Source organism: Oryctolagus cuniculus, chromosome 1, assembly GCF_051225735.1.
Source record: "Oryctolagus cuniculus isolate XC-2025 breed Fujian yellow rabbit chromosome 1, ASM5122573v1, whole genome shotgun sequence".
Taxonomy (NCBI): Eukaryota; Metazoa; Chordata; class Mammalia; order Lagomorpha; family Leporidae; genus Oryctolagus; species Oryctolagus cuniculus.
This window is the reverse complement of record NC_142867.1, coordinates 18,115,821-18,139,129: the sequence shown is the minus strand read 5'-3', so window position 1 is coordinate 18,139,129 and position 23,309 is coordinate 18,115,821. Positions and strand designations below refer to the sequence as shown.

The window sequence follows — 23,309 nt, the reverse complement described above, 5'->3', positions numbered from 1 at the left end:
CAGGTGTTTGTCCCAGTAGTTAGGACTTTATTAGTGGGTAGGAGCTCCATCTCTTGCATCAATCAATAAAAATAAATAAGTGATACAAAAAAATGTAGACCTAGATTCTACAAGAAAAGGAGTGGAAAGTGTGGGCATGTGGCACGTGCAGTATCCACAGGTTGGGTATCAAAGTGAGAACAAGATGAACAGAGGGCTGGGTTGGCCCCAGCGCAGGTTCTAGGCCTTGAACCAAAACAATAAGGACAAGAAAAGCTCCTCAGGGTCTTGTGAACTGCCACCAAGGAAACCACTGCTTTGACCAGCAACATAAATGGACATGTTTCTGGGACAGGGCCAGCCCCTTTTGGCTTGTTGCTCTCCAGAGATGGCTTTGACTTTGGTTTTCACACTGGGTACGATCCATCAAGTTACTCCTGAAAACATTAAGGTACACATGAGGATGCACATTTTTTGAAATCTTTCTTTTGATAATACATGTGTATGCAGGACAAAAGAGCTTTCCTACTACAGTTGAAAAACCATAGGTTTAGAAAGCTGCGAGGGCAAGGGTTCTCCCAGTCCCTAATTGTACCAAATTCCTCACAGGAATCATGGCAAAGCGAAAACAAGAACGAACCTCAGCATTTATGAACAGCACCACAGAGAAATGCAACTGTTAAGTATATAATGTAGACATGGTATTGACAGTATAAAAATCTTAAAAATAAAAATGAAAAACTCAAGAAAAGCCAAATGGCATACAGCAAATAGTTTACAGATCTGTTTCTTGAAAGCAAAATTATAATATACAGAATAAAATCAGATTTTATTAATTTTCACTTTCCCAAAAATTTGTAGGCATGAATGCTTCTGAGTCTGACCAGTAAAGTTCATATTTTGGTCCAATATGTTATTAGAGTTCTGTCTTATCAAGTCCGGCTTGATTATCAGAGATCATAGAAGGTAACAGAGTTTACCTTGAAACCTGTTCTTATATAAATGATAGGTTTTTCAATGTTTTCTTAGCTAACAGTTCCTTAAATTTAGCCTCAGAACCAGATTAAAAATAAGGTATCTTCTTTAAATAGCTGGTCATCATTTTAGGTTTAATCTAGGCAAATTACTTATTTGAACATCATACAAAAACTTCACAATAAATAATGAAAAGATTATGCAAAATCATTAGCTTCTGTTTGCAATACAGAAAATACATGTCACTTCTAGACCAAAATAATCCCACTGAAATACAAAAAGTGATAGGGAAGAATGAAGATCTGCAGGGACTGCTTTTGGTAGTCAGCTTCAACAAACCAACAACCATCAGCTCTTCTGGAAAGTGAGTTTTAATTTGCAGATAAAGGATGTCTTCGGTAGTTTAAAAAAATATAAACTCTAAAAAAGCTTGTGAATCATATACAAAAGCAGCTGTTTGAGACCAAGGCTGAAAACCAGAAGTTGGGTTAGCACCACCAGCAAAGCACAGGATCCTCTGAGTGTCCCGCTCTCCTAACTTGCGCAGAATGCAGACTTGAATGCTGTACACATCATTTACAGTTAGAAAAATCGGCCTCGAGTGCAGGGTTCCTGTGGAGTAGTCTTAAGCCCTAGGAGGCACCAAGCGGTTACAAAAGCTAGGTAACAATCCAGATCACAAGTTCCGACGATACAATAAATCCCGGGTTGCCACGTCAACCTTTTGCTGGTAGTCCTCCAACTTGTCAAGTATCTTCTGGGACAGCTGTAAGAGGAAGAAAAGAATCATACAGAACAGCTGAAGGACTGAAAAAGAGGGATGCTGTTAATTACTTTGATTTAAATTTTTATTTTTTAAAAGATTTATTTATTTATTTGAGAGGCAGGGAGGTCTCGCACTCGCTGGTTCACTCCCCAAATAGCCACAACAGCTGGAGCTGAGCAATCTGAACCCAGATGCTGGAGCTAGGAGCTTCCTCCAAGTCTCTCACGTGAGTGCAGGGGCCCAAGCACTTGGACCATCCTCTTGCTGCTTGCCCAGGCCACTAGCAGGGAGCTGGATTGGAAGTGGAACAGCTGGGACTAGAACTGGCATGCATATGGGATGCCGGCGCTGCAGGTGAAGGCTTAGCCTACTATGCCACAGTGCTGTCCCCCCAACTACACTGTTAACCACTCTGTTTCATGCATTCAATTTAGAAGTCTGCGCTGTGACTCTGCTGATAAAATTATCTACAATACTCCAATTTGGTTTTCTTTGGCAATTTTCTAGATATGCAAATCACACTAGTATTAATTTTTCAAAATTTCACACATTTTTTTTTTTTTTTTTAAATTTTGTGTGCAGATTATTTATTTCTGCTACCTCCCAGGACTGTGCATCAGCAGGAAGCTGGAATTGGACGTGGAGCTGGAACTCAATCCCAGGCACTATAATATGGGCTGGAGGTGTCTGGTGGCAGCTTACCTACTGTACCAAATGCCCGCCCCTACACCAGTATTTTTTGTTTTAAAGGTTTTTTTATTTGAAAGGTACAGCGACAGAGACAGAGGAAGAAAAAGAAGAGAGATACTTTCCATCTACTAGTTTACTTTCCAAATAATCACAATAGCCAGGGCTGGACCAGGCTGAAGCCTGAAGCCTGGAACTGTATTCTGGTCTCCCACAAGGGTGGGAGGGAGCCAAGCATTGGGGCCATCTTCTGTTAGCAGAGAAGGGGAGCAGCTGGAACTCCGACCAGCACTCCAATATGGGATGCCAGTGTCACAGGCAGTGGTTCAACTTGCTGTGCCACAGCACCAGCCTTGATACCGCATTTTTAAGAAAAGCATTACTATCAGCATCAGAGAAGCTGTATCTGATTTAACTAGTTCTTAGTTGCAAAGTGAAATATGGGTTAATATTTTAGATAGTTTTAATTATTGGTTGGTAAATTGTTAGTCCAAAGTGATAGGAACTAATTTTCATGGCTGCCTTCCTTTTTTCCTCTTCCCTATTTTATTTGAAAGCCAGAGTTAGAGAGGCACAGGCAGAGAGAGGTCTCCCATCCACTGGTTCACTCCCCACATGGCTGCAATGGCCAGAGCTGGGCCGATCCAAAGCCAGGAAGGAGTCAGGAGCTTCCTCCAGGTCTCCCACATAGGTGCAGGGGTCCAAGGACCTGGGCCATCTTCCACTGCTTTCCCACGTCACAGCAGAAAGCTGGATTCGAAGTGGAGCAGCTGGGTCTCGAACCAGCGACCATATGGAACGGGCACTTGCAGGTGGCAGCTTTACCTGCGACGCCAGCATCCCACATGGGCGCCAATCTGAGTCCAGGCTGCTCCACTTTCAGTCCAGGCTAACGTGCCTGGGAAAGCAGTGGAAGATGGCCCAAATGCTTGGGCCCCTGCTACCCACATGGGAGACCCAGAAGCTTCTAGCTCCTGGCTTTAGCTTGGTCCAGCCCCAGCCTTGGCAGCCATTTGGAGAGTGAACCAGCAGATAGAAGATCTCTCTCTGTGTAACTCTGCCTTTCAAATTAGAAGAAAAAAAAAAAAAAAAAAAAAAAAAGGAAAAACAGCTTAGAGGGTGGGCATTTAGCTCAGCAGTTAGCAGTTAAGATACCAGTTATGATGCCTGTGTCCCACAATGTCAAACACCTGGGTTCAATATCTGCCTCTGGCATCTGACTCCAGCTTCCTGCTGATGCAGACCTTGGGAGGCAGTGGTGATGGCTCAAATAGCTGGGTTCCCACCACTCACGTGGGAAACACATGTGGGACTGAATTCCCAGCTCTTAGCTACGCCTGGCGCAGTCCCAGTGATTGCAGGCCATTTGGTGGAATGAATTAGTGGGTGGGAGCCTTCTCTGTCTCTTTCAAATACATAGAAATTTAACAAAACATCCTACAAGACAGTTCTGGAAGAGAAACACACAGGAATATCAGGAACTTATATCCTTGTTCAACAAGAAGTTTAAAATCACATTCAGTGATTTTCACTAACAATTCCTGGAGACATGCCATCTAGCTATCAAATAAGGAAATACTACTGTTTTTTCTTGTCAGACAAGCACATGAGTCCTGGCAAACGAGGCTGCACCTGCTGAGTTCCCTCAGGCCAGTGACAATTCATCAACCGTAGTTTAGGTACCGCTGACTCTGTCTGGTCTCATGTACTCAGCTGCAAACCTCTTCTATTTATAAAGGGATTGGGACAGCGTGTCAAGGGCAGTAAATGGCTTTTACCTTCCCTTTAATCCTTGAGAACTGGAGATCAGGCTGTGAGGTGTCACTGCCAGTGCAGTAGCTTACAGAAGATGCCTGGTAAGAGTTTACTCACCGCAATGTTGTGACTGTTGGCGCTGTTCTCTCCCAGAGCCTGGAGAAGCTGATCAATGGAGGAGTAAGGCAGCCACACCATGGGGGCTGTTGCGGACAGTGGAAACTGAAAAGGAAGATCGACTATTTAAAAAAAAAATCTGAAAGGTGCACCGCTTCTCCTAGGTAGTTACTTTTGTAGGACTCTAACAAAAATGCTTTCTGTTTTGTTGTAAGAAAAAATTGCACGTGTATGCGCGCACACACACATACTCAACTGGGTCTTCCCTTTTCTCAACTGGGAACTTGTCCTTTTCTTGGCCAAATCAAATATATTTTTAAATTTATGCCCTCAACAAAACCTCCTAAATTGTTAATCAATGATAGTATTTCCATTCTGAAACTGAATTTGAATTATCTGGAAAAAAAAATTGGGAAAATTTCTGAATTCCTTCCTGAGAGTTTAAGTACTTGGCTCTGTAGCTAACTAGACTTATTTAAACTTGGCTCTTCTATTTACCATCTATGTGAGGTCTGGCAACTCACTGAAACTCCGAGTCTACTTCCTCATGAGGGTGGCGAGTACTGAAACAGCCCCTTACAGAGCTGCTGTCAGAAACCAGCAAGGAAACTCTGGTAGACTTAGCACAGTTCCTGTACTGTACAAAATACAAGTTTATTTTTATTTCTCTCTCTCCATCAAACCCTAACTAAAGCCATTCTTTTAATGGAGAAAATAAAATATATTCCATTTTAAAAATAGGGAACTACAGATTCCTTGAGTTCCAATATTTAGTTGTTAAGTTGAAACAGTAAAGGTTAGACACGCTAATATACAATTTCCTTCTAATCCTCATCTTAGTGTGTTAATTCAGAGGAGAACGTCTATACAGGCCTACCTCAATTCCAAAGTACTGATGTCCTTTTCCCAATACAGCATCCACGTATTCTGAGACTAAATCCACAGCTTCTTCTAAAAGGTCATAGTTCAAGTACAGACGAAGCAGTTCAGCAGCATCAACCTTCTGTAAAAAAATCGGTGTTGAGAATATACCTGGGGCCGGCATTGTGGCACAGTGGGTTAAAGCCCCAGTCCACAGTGCCAGCATCCCAAATGGGTGCCAGTTTGAGTTCCAGCTGCTCCACTTCTGATCCAGCTTTCTGCTATGGCCCGGGAAAGCAGCAGAAGATGGCCCAAGTCCTTTCGCCCCTACACCCACATGGGAGACCTGGAAGAAGCTCCTGGTTGCTACTTCGGGTCAGCTTAGCTCTGGCAGTTGTGGTCATTTGGGGAGTGAAACAGCAGATGGAAGACTTCTCTCTCTCTCACACCAGCATCCCATGTGGGCACTGGTTTGTATCCTGGCTGCTCCATTTTCAATCCCTGACAATGGTCTGGGAAAAGCAGAATATTCCCAAGTGTTTGGGACCCTGCTACCCACATGGGAGACTTGGATGAAGCTCCTGGCTCCTAGCTTTGGCCTGGTCCAGTCCCGGCCATTGCCATCATCTGAGGAGTGAACCAGTAGATGGAAGATCTCTCTCTTTATCTCTCTAACTCTGATTTTCTAAATAAATAAATAAATCTTAAAAGACCTCTTTCTCTCTGTAACTCTGCCTTTCAAATAAATACATCCATTCATTCAGGGGAACAAGTAGAGTAGTTGTCAAATCCTACAACAGTGTTTAAGTCAGCATTGTCAAAATTGGGTTTTTGGACCATGCATTAGTTTCTCATTACTGTAACAAAATACCTTAGACAGGTTAACTTCATAGAAAAAAAATAAAAGATTTATTTAGCTCCTTTATTTATTTAGAATGCTGAGTATCTGATTCCCTTGCATTTGTAATTCTCAAAATAAATAAATGAGTGCCTGAGTTTACTCATTTCTATTGTAGGTTCCTAAGAGCCCAGTTAGCTCTAGGCATACTCTGAGGCTCCATCTGTTAAATGGCCTTTCCTTTATTTTGTCTTCTAAGACACACTTCAACTTCTCTCCACTTCAGTTTCCACATTAGTCAAGTCAACAAACTTTCCCAGAAATGCTGATAACTAAAGGGGCAATCTGTTCACGTTAATGTTCAGAATTGTATAAATGACAAACACAAAACAAGTCCAAGGAGTCACTCATTTTATATTTGTATTTAATTTGTATTTAACTGAGGATGACAGAAAGTGAAGGTGATCCAGAAACCATAGTTCTTAAACATAAGCATGCATCAAAATCAAATTAAGACGTTGTTTAGAGGTAGATTCCTGGCTCTGAGCCCCAGGTGATTTGATTTTGTAAGGCTGGGATGGGATTCAGGAACATACGTTTTTTAAGAAGCTTACTACCGTCCGGCGCCGCGGCTCACTAGGCTAATCTTCCGCTTTGCGGCGCCGGCACACCGGGTTCTAGTCCCGGTCGGGGCACCAGATTCTGTCCTGGTTGCCCCTCTTCCAGGCCAGCTCTCTGCTGTGGCCAGGGAGTGCAGTGGAGGATGGCCCAAGTGCTTAGGCCTTGCACTCCATGGGAGACCAGGAGAAGTACTTGGCTCCTGCCATCGGATCAGCGCGTGCGCCGGCCACAGCGCGCCAGCTGCGGCGGCCATTGGAGGGTGAACCAACGGCAAAGGAAGACCTTTCTCTCTCTCTCTCTGTCCACTCTGCCTGTCAAAAAACAAAACAAAACAAAAAAACAAAAACAACACTACAAAAAAAAAAAAAAAAAAAGAAGCTTACTACCCAAATCATTCTGATGCAGAGGGTGTGCCTTTGCTTGGATATAGTTGGTCCCCCTAGGGTTCAAGTGTTGATGTTAGGAGATGGTGGGGCTTAGCTGTGATGTGATAAAGCCAAGAGGGCCCTCCTAGATGCCAAATGGATGGAGCTTTCTGGTAGGGACTTTTCACCTGCAAATTGTGAGTTAAATAAATCTTGTTTTTTTTTTTTTTTTTTCCTCCTATAAGGTTATTTTAGTCTTAGTTTTTGTTTTTGTTTTTATGGCAACGAAAAAGAAACTAATGCATGGACCATGAACCTAATTTTGACAACCTTAACTTAAACACACAATTATAGTATGACAACTACTTCACCTACCCTGTGAATTTCTTGAGTAACGAATAGTAAATATTGCATCATACATGTAACTCATTATTCTAAATATACACCCATTGTTCACTGAGCACACAAGCAGGCAGAACTTAATTACTCATCTGTGGAACTTTCAACACCCAGTACTATGCATAGAATTGAAGTTACACTGTTGCTAGTTATTTTAGATATAAATGAGAAGCCACCCAAAGTATATGTCATAAACAATTTATGTTTTTCTTTTTTTGCTGTTTTAAAAAATGCTTATCTTGTTACTTATTGGGGGTGGCCGGGAGAGGGGCAGGGGGAGGGAGATAAAGAGAGACAGATAAAGATCTCTTCATTGGGTCACTCCCCAAATGCCTGTAATAACCAGGATTGGGCCAGACTGAAGCCAGCAGCCTGGAATTCAATCTCAGTCTCCCATGTGGGTTACAGGGGCCCAAGCACTTGAGCCATTATCTGCTGCCTCCTAGGACTCATTAGCAGGGAGCCGGATCTAAAGCAGAACAGTTGGAAATGGAACCAGTCCTCTCATTCGGGATGTGGGTGTCCCAAGCTGTAGCTTAGCTCACTGTGCCATAATGCCTGCCCCTTCATCCTTATCTTTTTAATCATGTCATGAAGTTATATAGAATGATAAAGAGTAGGTTGTTACTCTCTTCAATACGAAATACCACTTACCTTGTAACTATTTATAAGCCAATTAGGCAGAGGCACTCCATGAGACAAGAGCTTATTGATTACACAGTGGTGATATAAATTATTCTGGACTTTGTATTTTTCTAGGTAAGTCGATAATAGTTGCCATGCTTCATCAGTAGCACTTGAAAAAAGCAGAAAGGACAATTTTCAAATTCTTTTCTATTTTATTAAGTCCCACCCTGGTTGCTTAAGAGCTCCAAATTCTTAATTGAGATATACAGTACCATTCAAATCATGCATTTGCAGAGAGCAATCTTTAGAACCCCACAAATGAATTGATAATTTAGCTAAAATGTAGCTAATATTATTAGGGGCAATATGACTTAGGGGGATAGTACTAGAAATCAATGATTGGACTTTTTTCTATTTTGTTCCTATTAACCACATATTTATTTAACTGCATAACTCATATATCTTCCTTTCAGGATTTCTAAAAGAAGGAAACTGGTTCAGATCATTGGTTCCAAAAGCTGATCAATCACTAGGATTGTGTACAAGTTCTGAGTTAGAAGACAAGGGTGGTATCTCAACCTGTGTGGGTTTGTGTGTTTTTTACAATTTATTTATTTGAAAGGTAGAGTGATACAGAGAGATCTTCCATCTGCTGCTGGTTTATTCTCCAAATCACTGTACCAGCCAGGGCTGGGCCGGCTGAAGCCAGGAGCCCAGGACTCTGTCCAGGTCTCCCACATGAGTGGTAGAAATCCAAGTACTTGAGCCTTTACCTACTGCCTTCCCATGAGCATTAGCAGGAAGCTGGATTGTAAGCACAGTAGCTGGGACTCAAATCGGCACTCCAACCTGGGATGCAGGCGTTCCAAGCAGTGGCTTAACTTGCTGTGCCATGACACCCATCCCATAATCTGTGTTTTAATAAAGGATTCTGAAGTGGTAATTCAGCGGTTGAAAATGAGTATCAGAGAACTTCTGCTATGGTTTGAATGTGTCCTTCAGAGTTCATTTATTGGTAATGTAATTAATGCAACAGTGTTGGGACAGGGACTTAATAAGCGGCGACCGGGATTAATGTTATTACTATAGGAACGGGTTCATTGTTGTGGGAGTGGATTGTTACAAAAGTGTGCTCGGCCCTCTCTTGCCCTCCTTTTTTTTTTTTTTACAGGCAGAGTGGACAGTGAGAGAGAGAGACACAGAGAAAGGTCTTCCTTTGCCGTTGGTTCACCCTCCAATGGCCGCCGTGGCCGGCGCGCTGCAGCCGGCGCACCGCGCTGATCTGATGGCAGGAGCCAGGTGCTTCTCCTGGTCTCCCATGGGGTGCAGGGCCCAAGCACTTGGGCCATCCTCCACTGCACTCCCTGGCCACAGCAGAGAGCTGGCCTGGAAGAGGGGCAACCAGGACAGAATCCGGCGCCCAGACTGGGACTAGAACCCGGTGTGCCGGCGCCGCAAGGCGGAGGATTAGCCTAGTGAGCCGCGGCGCCGGCTCTCTTGCCCTTCTGCCTTCTGTCATGGGATGCCATCACAAAGACCTTGCCAGATGCCAGCAGCTTGACAGTAAACTTCCCAGCCTCCAGAATCATGAGCCAAATAAACTTGCATGTTTATCAACGTCCCAGTTGCAGATATTGTTATAGCAGAATACAGAGAAAACGTCCACATTCTAAAACAATTCAGAGAGGAAAGTTTCCTGAGGGTTACGGTTGTTAGAGAAGGATCCTAAGGAAGAAACTGAAGCACACTGAGGAAGACGCTAATTGAGTACACTGGGAAAGTATATGTGAGAAAAGATCCGAAGATGTAGACAACGGGGACTGGTGGATGACAGACCACTAAAGAGTAGCCAGAGTCAAGCCAGCACAGGACACTGTGATGACAACCAAGGGAAGAATGGGGTGAAAAAGGAACATCACTCTCTGAAGCCAAGGAAACGAACACTTTTCCCGTAAGAGTTCCTCTTCTTCACTGTCTTTGAGAAGAGAGAGATGGAGAAGCAGACATGTTCTAGTTAGGACAATTTATGACGTGATGTCTCCCTAATTAGAAATTTTCCAGCTTCTACAAAAATTTAGCCAAAAAACAAAGAAGGGACAGGCATTTGGCCTTGTGGTTGAGATGCCAGCATCCCGTATCTCATATTGGAGTGCCTGGGTTTGATACTTGGCTCTGGCTCCCGGTTTAAGTAACAGGGTTCCAGCTACCCACACGGGAGACCTGGACTGAGTCCCTGTTTCCCAGCACTGGCCCTGGTCCAACGCCGGCTGCTGTAGGCATTTGCAGAGTCACTAGTAAATGAGAGTTCTCTGTCTCTTGAATAAGTAAATAAATAATTTAAAAATTATGTATGTATCTGAAAGTCAAAGTTACAGAGGGAAAGGAAAGAGACAGAGGATCTTCCATCCACTGGTTCATTCCCTAAATGGCCAAAACGGCCAAAGCTGGGGGCTGATCTGAAGCCAGGAGCCAGGAAGGAGCTTCGTCCAGGTCTCTCAAATGGGTGCAGGGCCCTAAGCACATGGCCACCTCTGCTACTTTCCCAGGTCCATCAGCAGGGAGCTGGATTGGAACTGGAGTAGCCGGGCCTCAAACTATTGACCACATGGGAAGTGGCACTGCAGGTAAACAAATAATTTAAAAGAAAGAAAAGAGCAAAATAATCTGTGTAGGATAATTTAGTCAAAGAAAAACTACAGCGGAGCCAGTGCTCCATATGGATGCTGCTTCGACTCCCAGCTGCACCACTTCCAATCCAGCTCTCTACTATGGCCTGAGAAAAGCAGTAGAAGGTGGCTCAAGTCCTTGGGCCCTGCACCCATGTGAAGAGACCCAGAGGGAGTTCCTGGCTTCGGATCAGTGCAGCTCCAGCCATTGCAGCCAGCTGGGGAGTGAACCAGTGAATGGAAGGCCCCCTTCTCTCTCTCTGCCTTTCCTTCTCTGTGTGCAACTCTGACTTTCAAATAAATAAATAAATCTTAAGGAAAAAAAAAAAAAAAAAAGCTACAGAGGCAGGCATCATGGCAATGCTGGTTAGTGTCAGCTACTCCATTTCCAATCCAGCTTTCTGCTAATGCAGACCCTGGGAAGCAGCAGATGATGCTCTAGCCACTCATATAGGAGACCTAAATGGAATTCCAGGCTTCTGCTGCACCCTGGGCTGTTGCTGGCAGGTGGGGAGTGAACCAACAGATGGATGATCTCTCTCTATCTCTACCACTCTGTCAAATAAATTCTGAAAACAAAAAAAGAAAAGCAAAAGCAAAAGCTACAGTTTTGAGGCAGGTGAACCCTCCCAGAACTAGATGAACACACTGCTGTACCTGGATTCTTTAGTAGTGATGACAGATGACAGCTGATTGGCTGCTAGCCAGGTCCAGGCTTCTGCCTGTGCGGCTTCTCCTCCAAACTGCAGTTTGATGCATCTGCAATGAAAATGGCTTTATATCAGTAAACCAACTGCTGAAACCCATGACCTTATTCTGCTACTAAAACTGGAGTGATAAGATGACAATTTTCGATCCAGTCTACCATCAAATTCACTACTGAAGTACTGGCTCTTCCCTTTCTTCAAAGCCACACAACCTGATGAACCATCAGCCATTAGCAAGACTTGAGACAATTTACTTCCAAGAGAAAATTAATGGTAGAAAATTCTGAAAGTCTAAATACATTTCCAATTCACAAACTATTTGACTGATAGTAGGCATACATGACGTCAATAGGAAACATTTAAGACTGGGTAAAGCTGCTACCTGTGATGCTGGCATTTTATTTGGGTGCTGGAAAAGCAGTGGAGGATGGTCCAAGTGCTTGGGCCCCCCTGCACACATGTGGGAGACCCAGAAGATGCTCCTGGTCCTGGCTCTGGCATGGCCTATTGCGGCCATTTGGGAAGTGAATCAGGGGACAGACGCTCTCTGTTTCCCTCCCTCTCTGTAACTCTGCCTTTCAAATAAAATAAATCTTTGAAAAAAATTTTAATAACATTCAGAGGGTCTAACTGGACTGAACACAGCACACAACTTGTCTATATAAACTTGTCATAAATGGACCTCATTAGTTAAACCATGAGGTTTGCTCTTTTGATTTCTTAAATGAAGCTAAAGATCAAAATATTTTTTAAAAAAAGTAAAATCATAAGCCACTAAAAAAAATTAATGAACAGCTTAAACCAAACACTTTCTTTAAGTCACAAACAACTAATAAACCACTGGCTTGGGGTCTGCCAGGAGCCCATGAGTGCCGATTCGAGTGTCAGCTGCTCCTCTCTGATCCAGCTTTTGCTAATGCTCCTGGGAAGGCAGAAGATGGTCCAAATATTTGGATCCCTGCCACCCACATGGTGGACAGAGATGGAGTTACAGGCTCCTGGCTGCGGCCTGGCCCAGCCTCCAGCCATTAAAGCCACTTGAGGAACAACCAGTGGATGAAAGATCTCTCTCTCTGAGTTTTAAATAAAATCAATCTTCAAGAAAAGAAAATTAAGACAATAAAAAGACAATTTTATACATACTTGAAAGCAAGTCCCTCAAAGACTGGTGTTAAGGGAAGCTTAAAAGTCTGACAGAGGGATATGGCAGTGTCAAAGAGGCCAGCCTGAACCAAGAGAGTCACCATCTCCTCTGCTGACGAGCTTCCTGCAGAAAGGGAACAAGGTTATTAGTCCACTCACGGGCATATGCAAATTGGACTAAAAATGCCGTGCTTTATACCCATCTAGCACACTGTATCCACTGCCTGGTCCTGAAAGGCACCACAGTACCCACAGTCAGAGGCTATACCTGCTCAGTCCCTACCTGCCACGGCAATTGCCGATGGATCGTGCTGGGCCAGAGTGAGGCGGATTCGAGCCAAGGAGCACTCTTTTTCCAGATCCTCCAGCTCCAGGATTTCAATCTGCCGATTTGCTAGAAATCAAAGAGAAGTATTTTCAAACCCATGAGGAAGTGTCTACTAGATAAAGTCAACCTGTCATTTTTTTTTAAAGATTTATTTGTGAAATAGGGAACAAAAGAGATCTTATACCTACTGGCTCATTCCTTAATTAGGTGCAACAGCTAAGACTGGGCCAGGCCAAAGCCAGAAGCCAGGAACTCCATCCTGGTTTCCCACATGGTTAGCAGGGGCACGCACTTGGGCCATTTCCTACTGGTTCCCCAGGCACATTAGCAGGGAGCTGGATCATAAGTACAGCAGGTAGGACTTAAACCAGTGTTCAGATGGGATATGGCATCAGACACAATGCTGGTCCTGTCATTTTCTTTTAATCTTAAGTAAAATTTACTTCACAGAGGCATTAATTAAAGGAAAAAACAGAGGACTCAATAAAAGCTAAATTAAGCAGCATTCTGCCTCCTATCTACAACTGAGCCCAAAGACTCTAATAACAATAGCTACAGTGGAGGAGCTCCTCATAAGGTATTTTACGTGTAATTTAACTCTTACTGTCATCATTATCACTAAGAAAGGAACCTGCAGGGCTGGTGCTGTGGCAAAGTGGGTACAGCCACCACCTGTGATGCTGTTCTGCTTCCAATCAAGCTCCTTGCTGACACAACTGGGAAGGCAGCAGAGGTTGGCCTAAGTACTTGGGTGTCTATACCCATGTGGGAGATGCAGAGGAAGCTCCTGGCTTCTGATTGGCCCTGGGGAGTGAATCAGCAAATGCAAGATCTCTTTCTCTCTCTAACTTTGCCTTTCAGATAAATAAATCTTAAAAAAAAAAAAAAAAAAGAGAGAGAGAGAGAGAGAGAGAGACAGAGAGCAAGTGAAGGAACCTGCACAAGGTGACAAAGGAAGAATTAAAAGCAAGTGTGTCCAAATCTAGAGCATAGGTTCTTCAGGAAGGATACCATGCATACTTGATAATTTCAAAGCAACCAGATTTTTTTTTTTTTTTTGACAGGCAGAGTGGACACTGAGAGAGAGAGACAGAGAGAAAGGTCTTCCTTTACCATTGGTTCACCCTCCAATGGCCGCGCGGCTGGCGCACCGCACTGATCTGAAGCCGGGAGCAAGGTATTTCTCCTGGTCTCCCATGCGGGTGCAGGGCCCAAGGACCTGGGCCATCCTCCACTGCACTCCCGGGCTACAGCAGAGAGCTGGCCTGGAAGAGGGGCAACCGGGACAGAATCCGGTGCCCTGACCAGGACTAGAACCCGGTGTGCCGGCGCCTCAAGGCGGAGGATTAGCCTATTGAGCCGCGGCGCTGGCCAGCAACCAGATTTTCAAAAAGTATGGCATTAAGCCAATTTAAATATAAAAGGCAACAAAAAGTTTTTAAAGCACTTTTGTTTCTCATACTGCTGTAGAAAAAATTTTTTAGTTGATTCATTTGAGAGAGAACATAAATGAAAACGTGTTCCCCCATCTGCTGGTTCACTCTCCAAATGCCTGCAATGGCCAAGACTGAGCTGGGCTGAGGCCAGGAGCCGGGAATGCAATACAGGCCTTCCTTGTGAGTGGCAGGAATCTCATGACCTAAGCCATCACCACTGCCTCCTAGGATCTGCATCAGCAGTAAGCAGAAGTAGGGAGCACAGCCAGGTATCAAATGCAGGCATTATAAACTCGGAGGTGGACATCTTAATGTCTAGGCCAAATACCTGTCCAGCACACATCATTTCAAAAGGCAACCAGATAACCTTTAGCAGATTAGAATGTTGAGACTAAAACTTTAAAGAAAGAACTTATTTTTAACAAATCCTATTTTTAGATTTACGCTAGCATATTCATATGTACACAGCAATATAATTATATATGATGTTATAGTATAACTATCGTCTATCATACACAACTGTATGTTTGCATAGCAGGCATAAAACATGGAACTACTGTCCAGCAAAGACCCAGCAGGAGAACCCTGACTCACACGGGGCAGCTGTGCACTCTCCATCGTGACTCCTCTTCGGAGATGCTCCAGGGCGATCATACTGATGAGACAAACAATGATTTAGCTGTGAAAATTAGTATTTTATTTTGTTGCCATTAATTTTTTTATTTATCTTTAAAATTTTTTTCAGTTCCAGCTGATTCATTAAAATTGTCAATGTACAGACTTCCGGCACCAAAAAAAAAAAAACAAAAAAACAAAAAACAAAAAAACAAAAACAAAAAACAGGAAATGATGTCCATAGTGCATGTGTCTGCTTTGCCATCATTTGATCATTTGCTACAAAATACACAGATGGCCTGTATTTTATTTAGATTATATTGGCTAGCATTAACTTTGATTCACAGCTTTCATGCCTGAATTCTCAATACAAACTACTTTTCTTTTAACTAGCACAGCTTGTCTTACAAAGATACTATCACTATCAAAGAAATGGAGCTGTTTACCAAGTTGGCTCACTTAGCTATAAACACATCACTGAGTCCAAGGACATGGATCTCCATATAAACCAGCTGGCCTTCCATGGATCCAGAGTTGTTATTTTCTACCCACAACCATGGGCAACAGCCCAGTAAATGCAGGAACTACATAACAGAAGTAGCTGGGCATATGCAACCTATCAGCACAAAAGTAAACATTACCAGTGCTTGTCGCTTAAAACAATGACCTGCAGACTGAATTAACAACACAACTGAAATAAAAGCAGCTACCATTTACTGAGTATTTTCTGCAAGTCAGACATGGTCTCTGTTCTAAGCAGTCTACTCAAATTATCTCATTTAATACCTAAATAATCCTCAAGGGTAGATATTATCCTTATTTTATGCAAGAAGATAAATGAACAGCAAAATATTAAGCAATGTGTCCATAGTCAAGTATGTCTAACTTGTCCAAAATCACTCTGCAATACTTCTTCCTACAAGAATTCTAAAACTGGGGCTGGCACAGTGACATAGTGGATAAAGCTGCCACCTGCAGTGACAGCATCCCATATGGGCGCCAGTTCGAGACCCGGCTGCTCCACTTCCCATCCAGCTCTCTGCTATGGCCTGGGAAAGCAGTAGGTCCTTGGGCCCCTGCAGCTATGTGGGAGACCTGGAGGAAGCTCCTGGCTTCTGACTTCGGATTGGTGTAACTCCATTTATCGCGGCCAATTAGGGAGTGAACCAGCGGATGGAAGACCTCTTTCTCTGCCCTTCTCTCTCTGTGTAACTCTTTCAAATAAATAAATAAATCTTAAAACAAAAAAACAAAAAAACAAGCCAGTTTATATGATCCCCAAATTCCAATATAGAAAGTTCATACCACTGCACCAGATGCTGGCTGCACAATCCATGCGTATTCTGGACGAATAAGTCGTAAACAATTAATAGCAGCCAGGTAACAGTTGCCTTGCTTCTCCAGTCCCCGGAGAGTTCGAACCTCTCTGCCAAGACGCATTCCATATTCAAACATCACCGTGCCAGCTACAAAGAATATAAAACCAGACATAAAGATTTCACAAATGTGCTCTTTAGAGATACACATAGCAAACTTGTTACACTAAACAAATATGAAGACATTTTTGTAAAGATCTATTTATTCCAAAGTTACAGCAACTGACAGGGAAGGAAGAAGCGAGAGGAAAGGAGGGGGACATTCAGGGGGTTATCTTTTGTCTGCTGCTCGACTCCTCAGTGGCCCCAACAGCTAGGTCAGGGCCAGGCTGAAGCCAGGAGCCAGAACTCCATCCATGGGTAGCTGGGTTCCACTGCCTTCTCAGGTGGATTATCAGACAGCTGGATCAGAAACAAAGCAGCTGGGACTTGAATCTGCACTCCAGTATGAGATGCCAGCATTGTAAAAGTGGCAGCGGGGCTGGTGTTGCTACGTAGCAGGTTAAGATGCAGCCTGTGATGCTGGCATCCCATACGGGTGCCAGTTCAAGACCTGGCTGCGCCACTTCCAATCCAGCTCCCTGCCAATGTGCCTGGGAAAGCAGCAGAAAATAGACCACTGCACCCAGGTGGGAGATATGGATGAAGCTTCGGGCTGCTGACTTCAGCCTGGCATGGCCCTAGCTGTTGCAGCCATTCAGGGAGTGAGCCAGTGGATGGGCTATCTCTCTCTCTCTCTCTCCCCTCCCCAACCCCTGTAACTCTGCCTTTCAAATAAATAAAAATAAATCTCTAAAAGTCCTGGCTTAACCTGCTGTGCCACAATGTCAGCCTCAACGTTAAAGTTTGAAATGAAAAAAATCATGTGCTGGCAAGGATTGGAAAAAACTAGAACCCTGTGCACTGTTTTTGGGAATATAAAATGGTGCGGAAGCTATGTAAAACAGTATAGAGGTTCCTCAAAAAATTAAAAATACAACTACCACACAACCCAGTAATTCTATTTCTTGATACAACGTGGATGAACCTTGAAGATATTATGCTAGTCGAAATAAGCAGTAGGCAAATTCATATAGAAGGGAAGTGAAATGGTAGTAGCCAGGAACTGGGTGTGGGGTGCATAGGGGCTCTTAGTTACGGGGCATAGAGCTTCAGTTTTATAAAATAAAGAGCTGGCCGGCGCCGCGGCTCACTAGGCTAATCCTCCGCCTAGCGGCGCCGGCACACCGGGTTCTAGTCCCGGTTGGGGCGCCGGATTCTGTCCCGGTTGCCCCTCTTCCAGGCCAGCCCTCTGCTGTGGCCAGGGAGTGCAGTGGAGGATGGCCCAGGTGCTTGGGCCCTGCACCCCATGGAGAGACCAGGAAAAGCACCTGGCTCCTGGCTCCTGCCATCGGATCAGCGCGGTGCGCCGGCCGCAGCGCGCTGGCCGCGGCGGCCATTGGAGGGTGAACCAGCGGCAAAGGAAGACCTTTCTCTCTGTCTCTCTCTCTCACTGTCCACTCTGCCTGTCAAAAAATAAAAAAAATAAAAAAAAATAAATAAATAAATAAAATAAAGAGCGTTCTGGAGATTGGTTGCCCAACAACGTGAATGTACTTAACGCTACTGAACTGTATATTTAAAAGGTTAAGGGACGGGGCATTTGGTCTAGCAGTTAAGACACAGCTTGGGATGTGCGTGTCCCATATGGGAGTGCTTTCACTGAAGCCCTGGCTCTGGTTCCCATTCAAGCTTTCTGCTAACGTGTACCCTGGGAAGCAATTCTCTGGGGCCAGCGCTGTGGCACAAGGGGTTAACAGCCTAGCCTGAAGCGCCGAAATCCCATATGGGCGCCGGTTCAAGTCCCGGCTGCTCCACTTCCGATCCAGTTCTCTGCTATGGCCTGGGATAGCAGCAGAAGATGGCTCAAGTCCTTGGGCCCTGCACCTGCGTGGGAGACCCGGAAGAAGCTTCTGGTTCCAGATCGGTGCAGTTCCAGCCGTTGCAGCCAATTGGGGAGTGAACCATCAGATGGAAGACCTCTCTCTCTCTGCCTCTCCTCTCTCTGAGTAACTCTGACTTTAAAGCAAAATAAATAAATCTTAAAAAAAAAAAAAAAAGGTAATACCTCTCTTGTCCTTCAAAACAAATAAACGAATAAAACTTAAAAAAAGAAAATGGCAAATTTTATGTTGTGTGTTTTAGCACAATTTTTAAAAATGGAAAATGATAGCTTTAACTTTTTTTTTGAAGATTTATTTATTTGAAAGGCTGAGTTAGAGAGAGATGGGGAAAGACAGAAAAATATCTTCTACCTTCTGATTCACTCCCCAGATGGCCGAAATAGCCAGGTCTGGGCCAGGCAGAAGCTGGAAGTCCGGAACTCCATCCTGTTCTCCAGCATGGGTGTAGGGGACCAATTATTTGGGGCATCTTCTGTTGCTTTCCCAAGTGTATTAGCAGGAAGCTAACTGGAAATGGAGCACTCCAATATGGGAGGCTGGTATCCAAAGTGGCCATTTAAACTGCTGTGCCACAACACTGGCTCTCTGTTAAAACTTTTAAAACAGTTTTTGTTTTTAAGGTTTTAATTTATTTTTAATTTATATAATAATTGTATATACTTATGGGGAATAATGCAATGTTTCAATGTATGTATATGTATTTATGTAGAAGGATCAAATCAGGCTACATAATACACGCTTCGTATCAAATGTTTGCCAATCCTTATTAAATAAAAAAGATTTAAAAATTTTTTTCATTTATTATATTTATTACTTATTTATCTGAGAGGCACAGAAAGAGAGGAAGAAGGAAAAGAGAGAACAAGCTCCCATCTGTTGGTTTACTTCCCAAATGTTTGTAACAGCTGCAGCTAGGCCAGGCCAGAGCCAGGAGCCAGGAGCCAGGAATTTAATCTGGGTCTCTCATAAGTGGCAGAGACCCAATTACTTGAGCCATCACCTGCTACCTACAGGGTACACATTAATAGAAGCTGGGATCAGAACAGGAGTTGGTACTCAAATCCAGACACTGACAGATGTGGGCGTACCAACAGGTGTCTTAATCACTAGGCCAAATCCCTGCCTCTTTTGACTTTCAGATGCTACATTCCTGAACCAGGAGCAAAAGACTACATTAGAGGACTAGTCTCAGCCACTTTTTCACCAAGAAACGTCTGGACACTCTGTCCAAGAACACACCCTCTATTACACTTCAGATGCATAGAGTGAAAGAGATACTGAAAAATACACTGTTCTGGGACAGCACAGTCTAGGAACCAATTAACATTTAATAATTCTTTCGGTTTTCAAATAAAGCTATATTTCCTCTCAACAAATATTTTTCGAGCACTTAAACAATATGTGAGACATGATGTAAGAAGCATGTTCTTGTTCCAGAAAGGCTGGAACATTAACCTTGTTCAAGTGGTCCTAATCTGGTTGATATAATGGATGTTAATTGTGAAAGCAATGAGAAGTCTTTAATAGTTTACATTTCCCTTCTTGAATGAGTTAAGGAATCAGAGACTATGAAAACATTTTCCTATTAGGAATATTAATAAGAACATGCCTCAGATTAACTACATCCAGGAGCTGATGTTGCGGTGTGGTGGGTAAAGCTGCTGCCTGCAACACCGGCATCGCAGATGGGTGCTGTTTCATGGCCTGGCTGCTTTGTTTCCGATCCAGCTCCCTGCTAATGGCCTGGGAAAAGCAGCAGGAGATCGTCCAGGTGTCTAGGCCCCTATTGAACACATGGGAGACCAGATGAAGCTACTGGCTCCTGGCTTCAGCCTAGCCCACTGCTGGCTGTTGCAGCCATCTAGGGAATGAATTAGCAAATGGAAGATCTCTTTGTGTGTCTCTCTTTCTCTCTCTATAACTGTCACTTTCAAAATAAATAAACCTTTAAACAATGTTGAAAAAGGAAACAACTTGAGCAGGATATCATTTGATAACTTTCAAATGTCAAATTGACATCTCCCTTTAAGGAAGTGACAATTCAATCTAGCTAACAAGGAATATCATCTATTCAGATGACTCAAAGACATTTCAGCACGGTGTTCCAAAAACTGATAAAGTCAAAGGCAAACTGGCACTGGAATTCAAAACCATTCATAAGAATTCCAGAAACTTTAGTTTCCTTATAAATGGACAGAATATGCACACAGAATACATTCCCTGGAAATGCCTTGTCAATGTTCCAGAATGAGAGTCAGCGTATATATTTCAAGGCTAATAGATAATATTTAGAAGAGTGAAGCTAATCTTGTTTTCAGAAATAATTAAAAATTACATAAGGCAAACACAGAATAGTTTTGTGAACAAGTAGTAAACTACTGGGGTTGCCTCCCGCGCACAGAGACTGGCTCCAGTGCTCACCTTTGCGGTAGTTGTGGCGATAGATGTGAAAGGCATAGAGAAGTTCATAGTAATTGTGGGTCATAAGGTCCACAGCTCTAGCACGTGATTCAATTATTCCCACAACCTAAAAGAACCGGTCACATATCAAATTTAGTAGCAATCACCGTAACCACCACAGCTGCTCTGAGCCATCAGAGGGTAAATAAAATTACCTCATTATGCAGATTCACATAGGGAAACTCTACAAGATCCTGTAGCTGTGAGCGTTCACAAAGTACTACCACCAGCTGTCGCAAACAATCTAACTGTCTAAAAGATAAAGAAAGGGATAGGAAGGTAAACTCTCTGGGCAGGTGGAACAGGGCTGCTAAACTCACTTCTCTAAAAAAGAGCACGAGCTTACCTGCTGGAATCAGGGATTTGGGTTAAGGCCTCATATGCTTGGCTATTGTGACCCAAATCCAAATGATGTTTGAAAATGCATGTCCTCAAAGTAGCCTAAATATAAAATTTAAGTCAAAAATCAGACAAGACCAACAGAAATTAATATGCTACATCCGCAACAAGTGTCAAGGAAAACACTAAATTACAGTCCGTTCTTACTTGACTTTTCCAGTCATCACCTGCTTCAGTTATTGCTGAGGTCGCCAGCTGAATAACCAGTTCAGGCAAACCAATAACATCTAGCAGGCGTAAAACCTAAGTGGGAACAGAAAAAAGTTCCATTAAAATTAATATACTAGTATATTCCAAATCAAATTATGGTTTTAAGAAATGTTTATTTAGGGGTTGGCACTGTGCCATGGCGGGAAAAGATGCCGTCTGCAGTGCAGGCATCCCACATGGGTGACAGTTCAAGTCCTGGATGCTCCACTTCCAGTCCAGCTCTCTACTGAGGCCTGGGAAAGCAGTGGAAGATGGCCCAAGTCCTTGGGCCCCTGCACCCACGTGGGAGACCCAGAAGAAGCTCCTGGCTTCAGATCGGTGCAGCTCTTGCCACTGTGGGCAATTGGGGCGTAAACCAGTGGATGGAAGACCCCTCTCTCTCTGCCTCTCCTTCTCTCTCTGTGTAACTCTTTCAAATAAAATAAATAAATCTTAAAAAAAAAAAAAAATTTGCCCTCCATCAATCAGATGAAGACTCTGAGCTGCAGAGTAACTTGCCCAAGGGCACATACTGGGGAGACCTGTGTTTAAATCTCAGCATCAGGACTCCATAGTCTATCACTACATGGCTTCCAGGATAATCTCATAACATGGTGAGCATGTCTTATTCTACCCCTGTGATCTGCTTTAGTTTATTCACGGCACTTTTCGCCACCTGACACTGTATCTGTCTAGTCACTGCCCTGACTATGAGCACTAAGCACTGTGAGGGCAGAACTTGATGCTCACGCCTACATCAGTGCTTAGAGTACACAGCAGAATTTCAATAATCCTTTGCTAAACGAATAAATGCAATTTCACTATTTTTTTCTACTAATTGATTACATCACAGATGAATTTAAGGAATGGTAAACAAATTACCACATAGCCTTGTAAAAATCCTAAACAGAATACACGTAATGTCTGACATAACTGATCTCTAACACCAGACAGGACAGTGGCCTTCAAACTACTGTGATTGTCCACCTGATGAACAGTGTCTGCAAATACTCCCCAAAATGTGCACATGTATTTATTTATCTTACATATATGCATTTCCCTAATATGTGTATCTAACAACACACTTAAAATATATGCTTATAGATTTTTACAAACTATAAGTAGTGGGCTGATGTTCACAAAGTGACCATATCGACAATACCAGTGTCCAGATTAAGAATTTTATTGGCAGTCCAAAGCCCCCTTGTGACTCCCTGCAGCCTCTATTCCCCACATAAACCATCCTGCTTAACTTTATGAAAACAGAATCTGACTTTTTTGTTTTCCTGCTTTTTGTTTGTAAAAGTGGTCTGTTTTATTACATGTAGCATTCATTTCATTGTTGTGCTGCATGTTTTTTTCAAAAGATTTATTTGAAAGGCAGAGTGACAAACACGAACACGAAGACTGATTTTCCATCTGCTGGTTTCCCCAAATGGCTCCAACAGCTGGGGCTGCACCAGGCTAAAGCCAAAGACCCCAGAATTCCATCTGAGTCTCTCCCATGGGTGGCAAGGGCCCAAGTATGTGGGCCAATCTTTGTTGCTTTCAAAGACACATTATCAAGAACTGGAATGGAAGCAGAGCAGCCAAGACTTGAACTGGCATCCAGTACTCACTGTGCCACAACACTGGCCCGCTGCTATGACTTCTTTGAAAGAATATAACACAAGTCATGGATTCATTGCTAATAGATGCTTGGGGTATCTTGAGTATGACTTTTATGAATATGCTACTTGGAACATAATTATACATATCTCTTACAAATAACACATCTTTCTGGATGTATTTAGAACTGCAGTAACTATAACGACAGTTTTTCAAAGTGATTATAACAAATACATACTCCACCATGGAATTAGGATGCTTAATGCCTTGAAAATCTTCATGGTTTCACACTGTCTTGAATTGTTATTTCACATTCAAGGTTCATCTACTTAAGATTTTAAAATAGCACTCCTGACAAATACAAATATTTTTGGCCTATTGTTAGATCTATTAGGCGGTCATGGTCTTTGCTTTATAAAGTGGCTGATGAAGAGACTGTACCAAAGGTA

General features: G+C 43.2%; 1 protein-coding gene across 4 annotated transcripts in view; it reads right to left on the bottom strand.

The window, feature by feature from the left end:
- Positions 1 to 650: 650 nt before the first annotated feature.
- NUP160 (nucleoporin 160) overlaps positions 651 to 23,309 on the bottom strand; it is a 61,777-nt gene continuing 39,118 nt past the window's right edge. For all 4 annotated transcript variants that reach the window (XM_008270776.5, XM_070070349.2, XM_089326470.1 and 1 more), the window contains 13 exons: positions 21,211 to 21,306; positions 21,011 to 21,105; positions 20,820 to 20,916; positions 20,626 to 20,731; positions 16,191 to 16,351; positions 14,865 to 14,925; positions 12,790 to 12,900; positions 12,507 to 12,630; positions 11,314 to 11,415; positions 8,018 to 8,159; positions 5,157 to 5,282; positions 4,280 to 4,384; positions 651 to 1,720 (listed from right to left, as the gene is read on the bottom strand). In XM_008270776.5, coding sequence (XP_008268998.1) covers positions 1,631 to 1,720; positions 4,280 to 4,384; positions 5,157 to 5,282; positions 8,018 to 8,159; positions 11,314 to 11,415; positions 12,507 to 12,630; positions 12,790 to 12,900; positions 14,865 to 14,925; positions 16,191 to 16,351; positions 20,626 to 20,731; positions 20,820 to 20,916; positions 21,011 to 21,105; positions 21,211 to 21,306 — 1,416 coding nt within the window. In that variant the 3' untranslated portion in view covers positions 651 to 1,630. The remainder of the gene's footprint in view (positions 1,721 to 4,279; positions 4,385 to 5,156; positions 5,283 to 8,017; positions 8,160 to 11,313; positions 11,416 to 12,506; positions 12,631 to 12,789; positions 12,901 to 14,864; positions 14,926 to 16,190; positions 16,352 to 20,625; positions 20,732 to 20,819; positions 20,917 to 21,010; positions 21,106 to 21,210; positions 21,307 to 23,309) is intronic.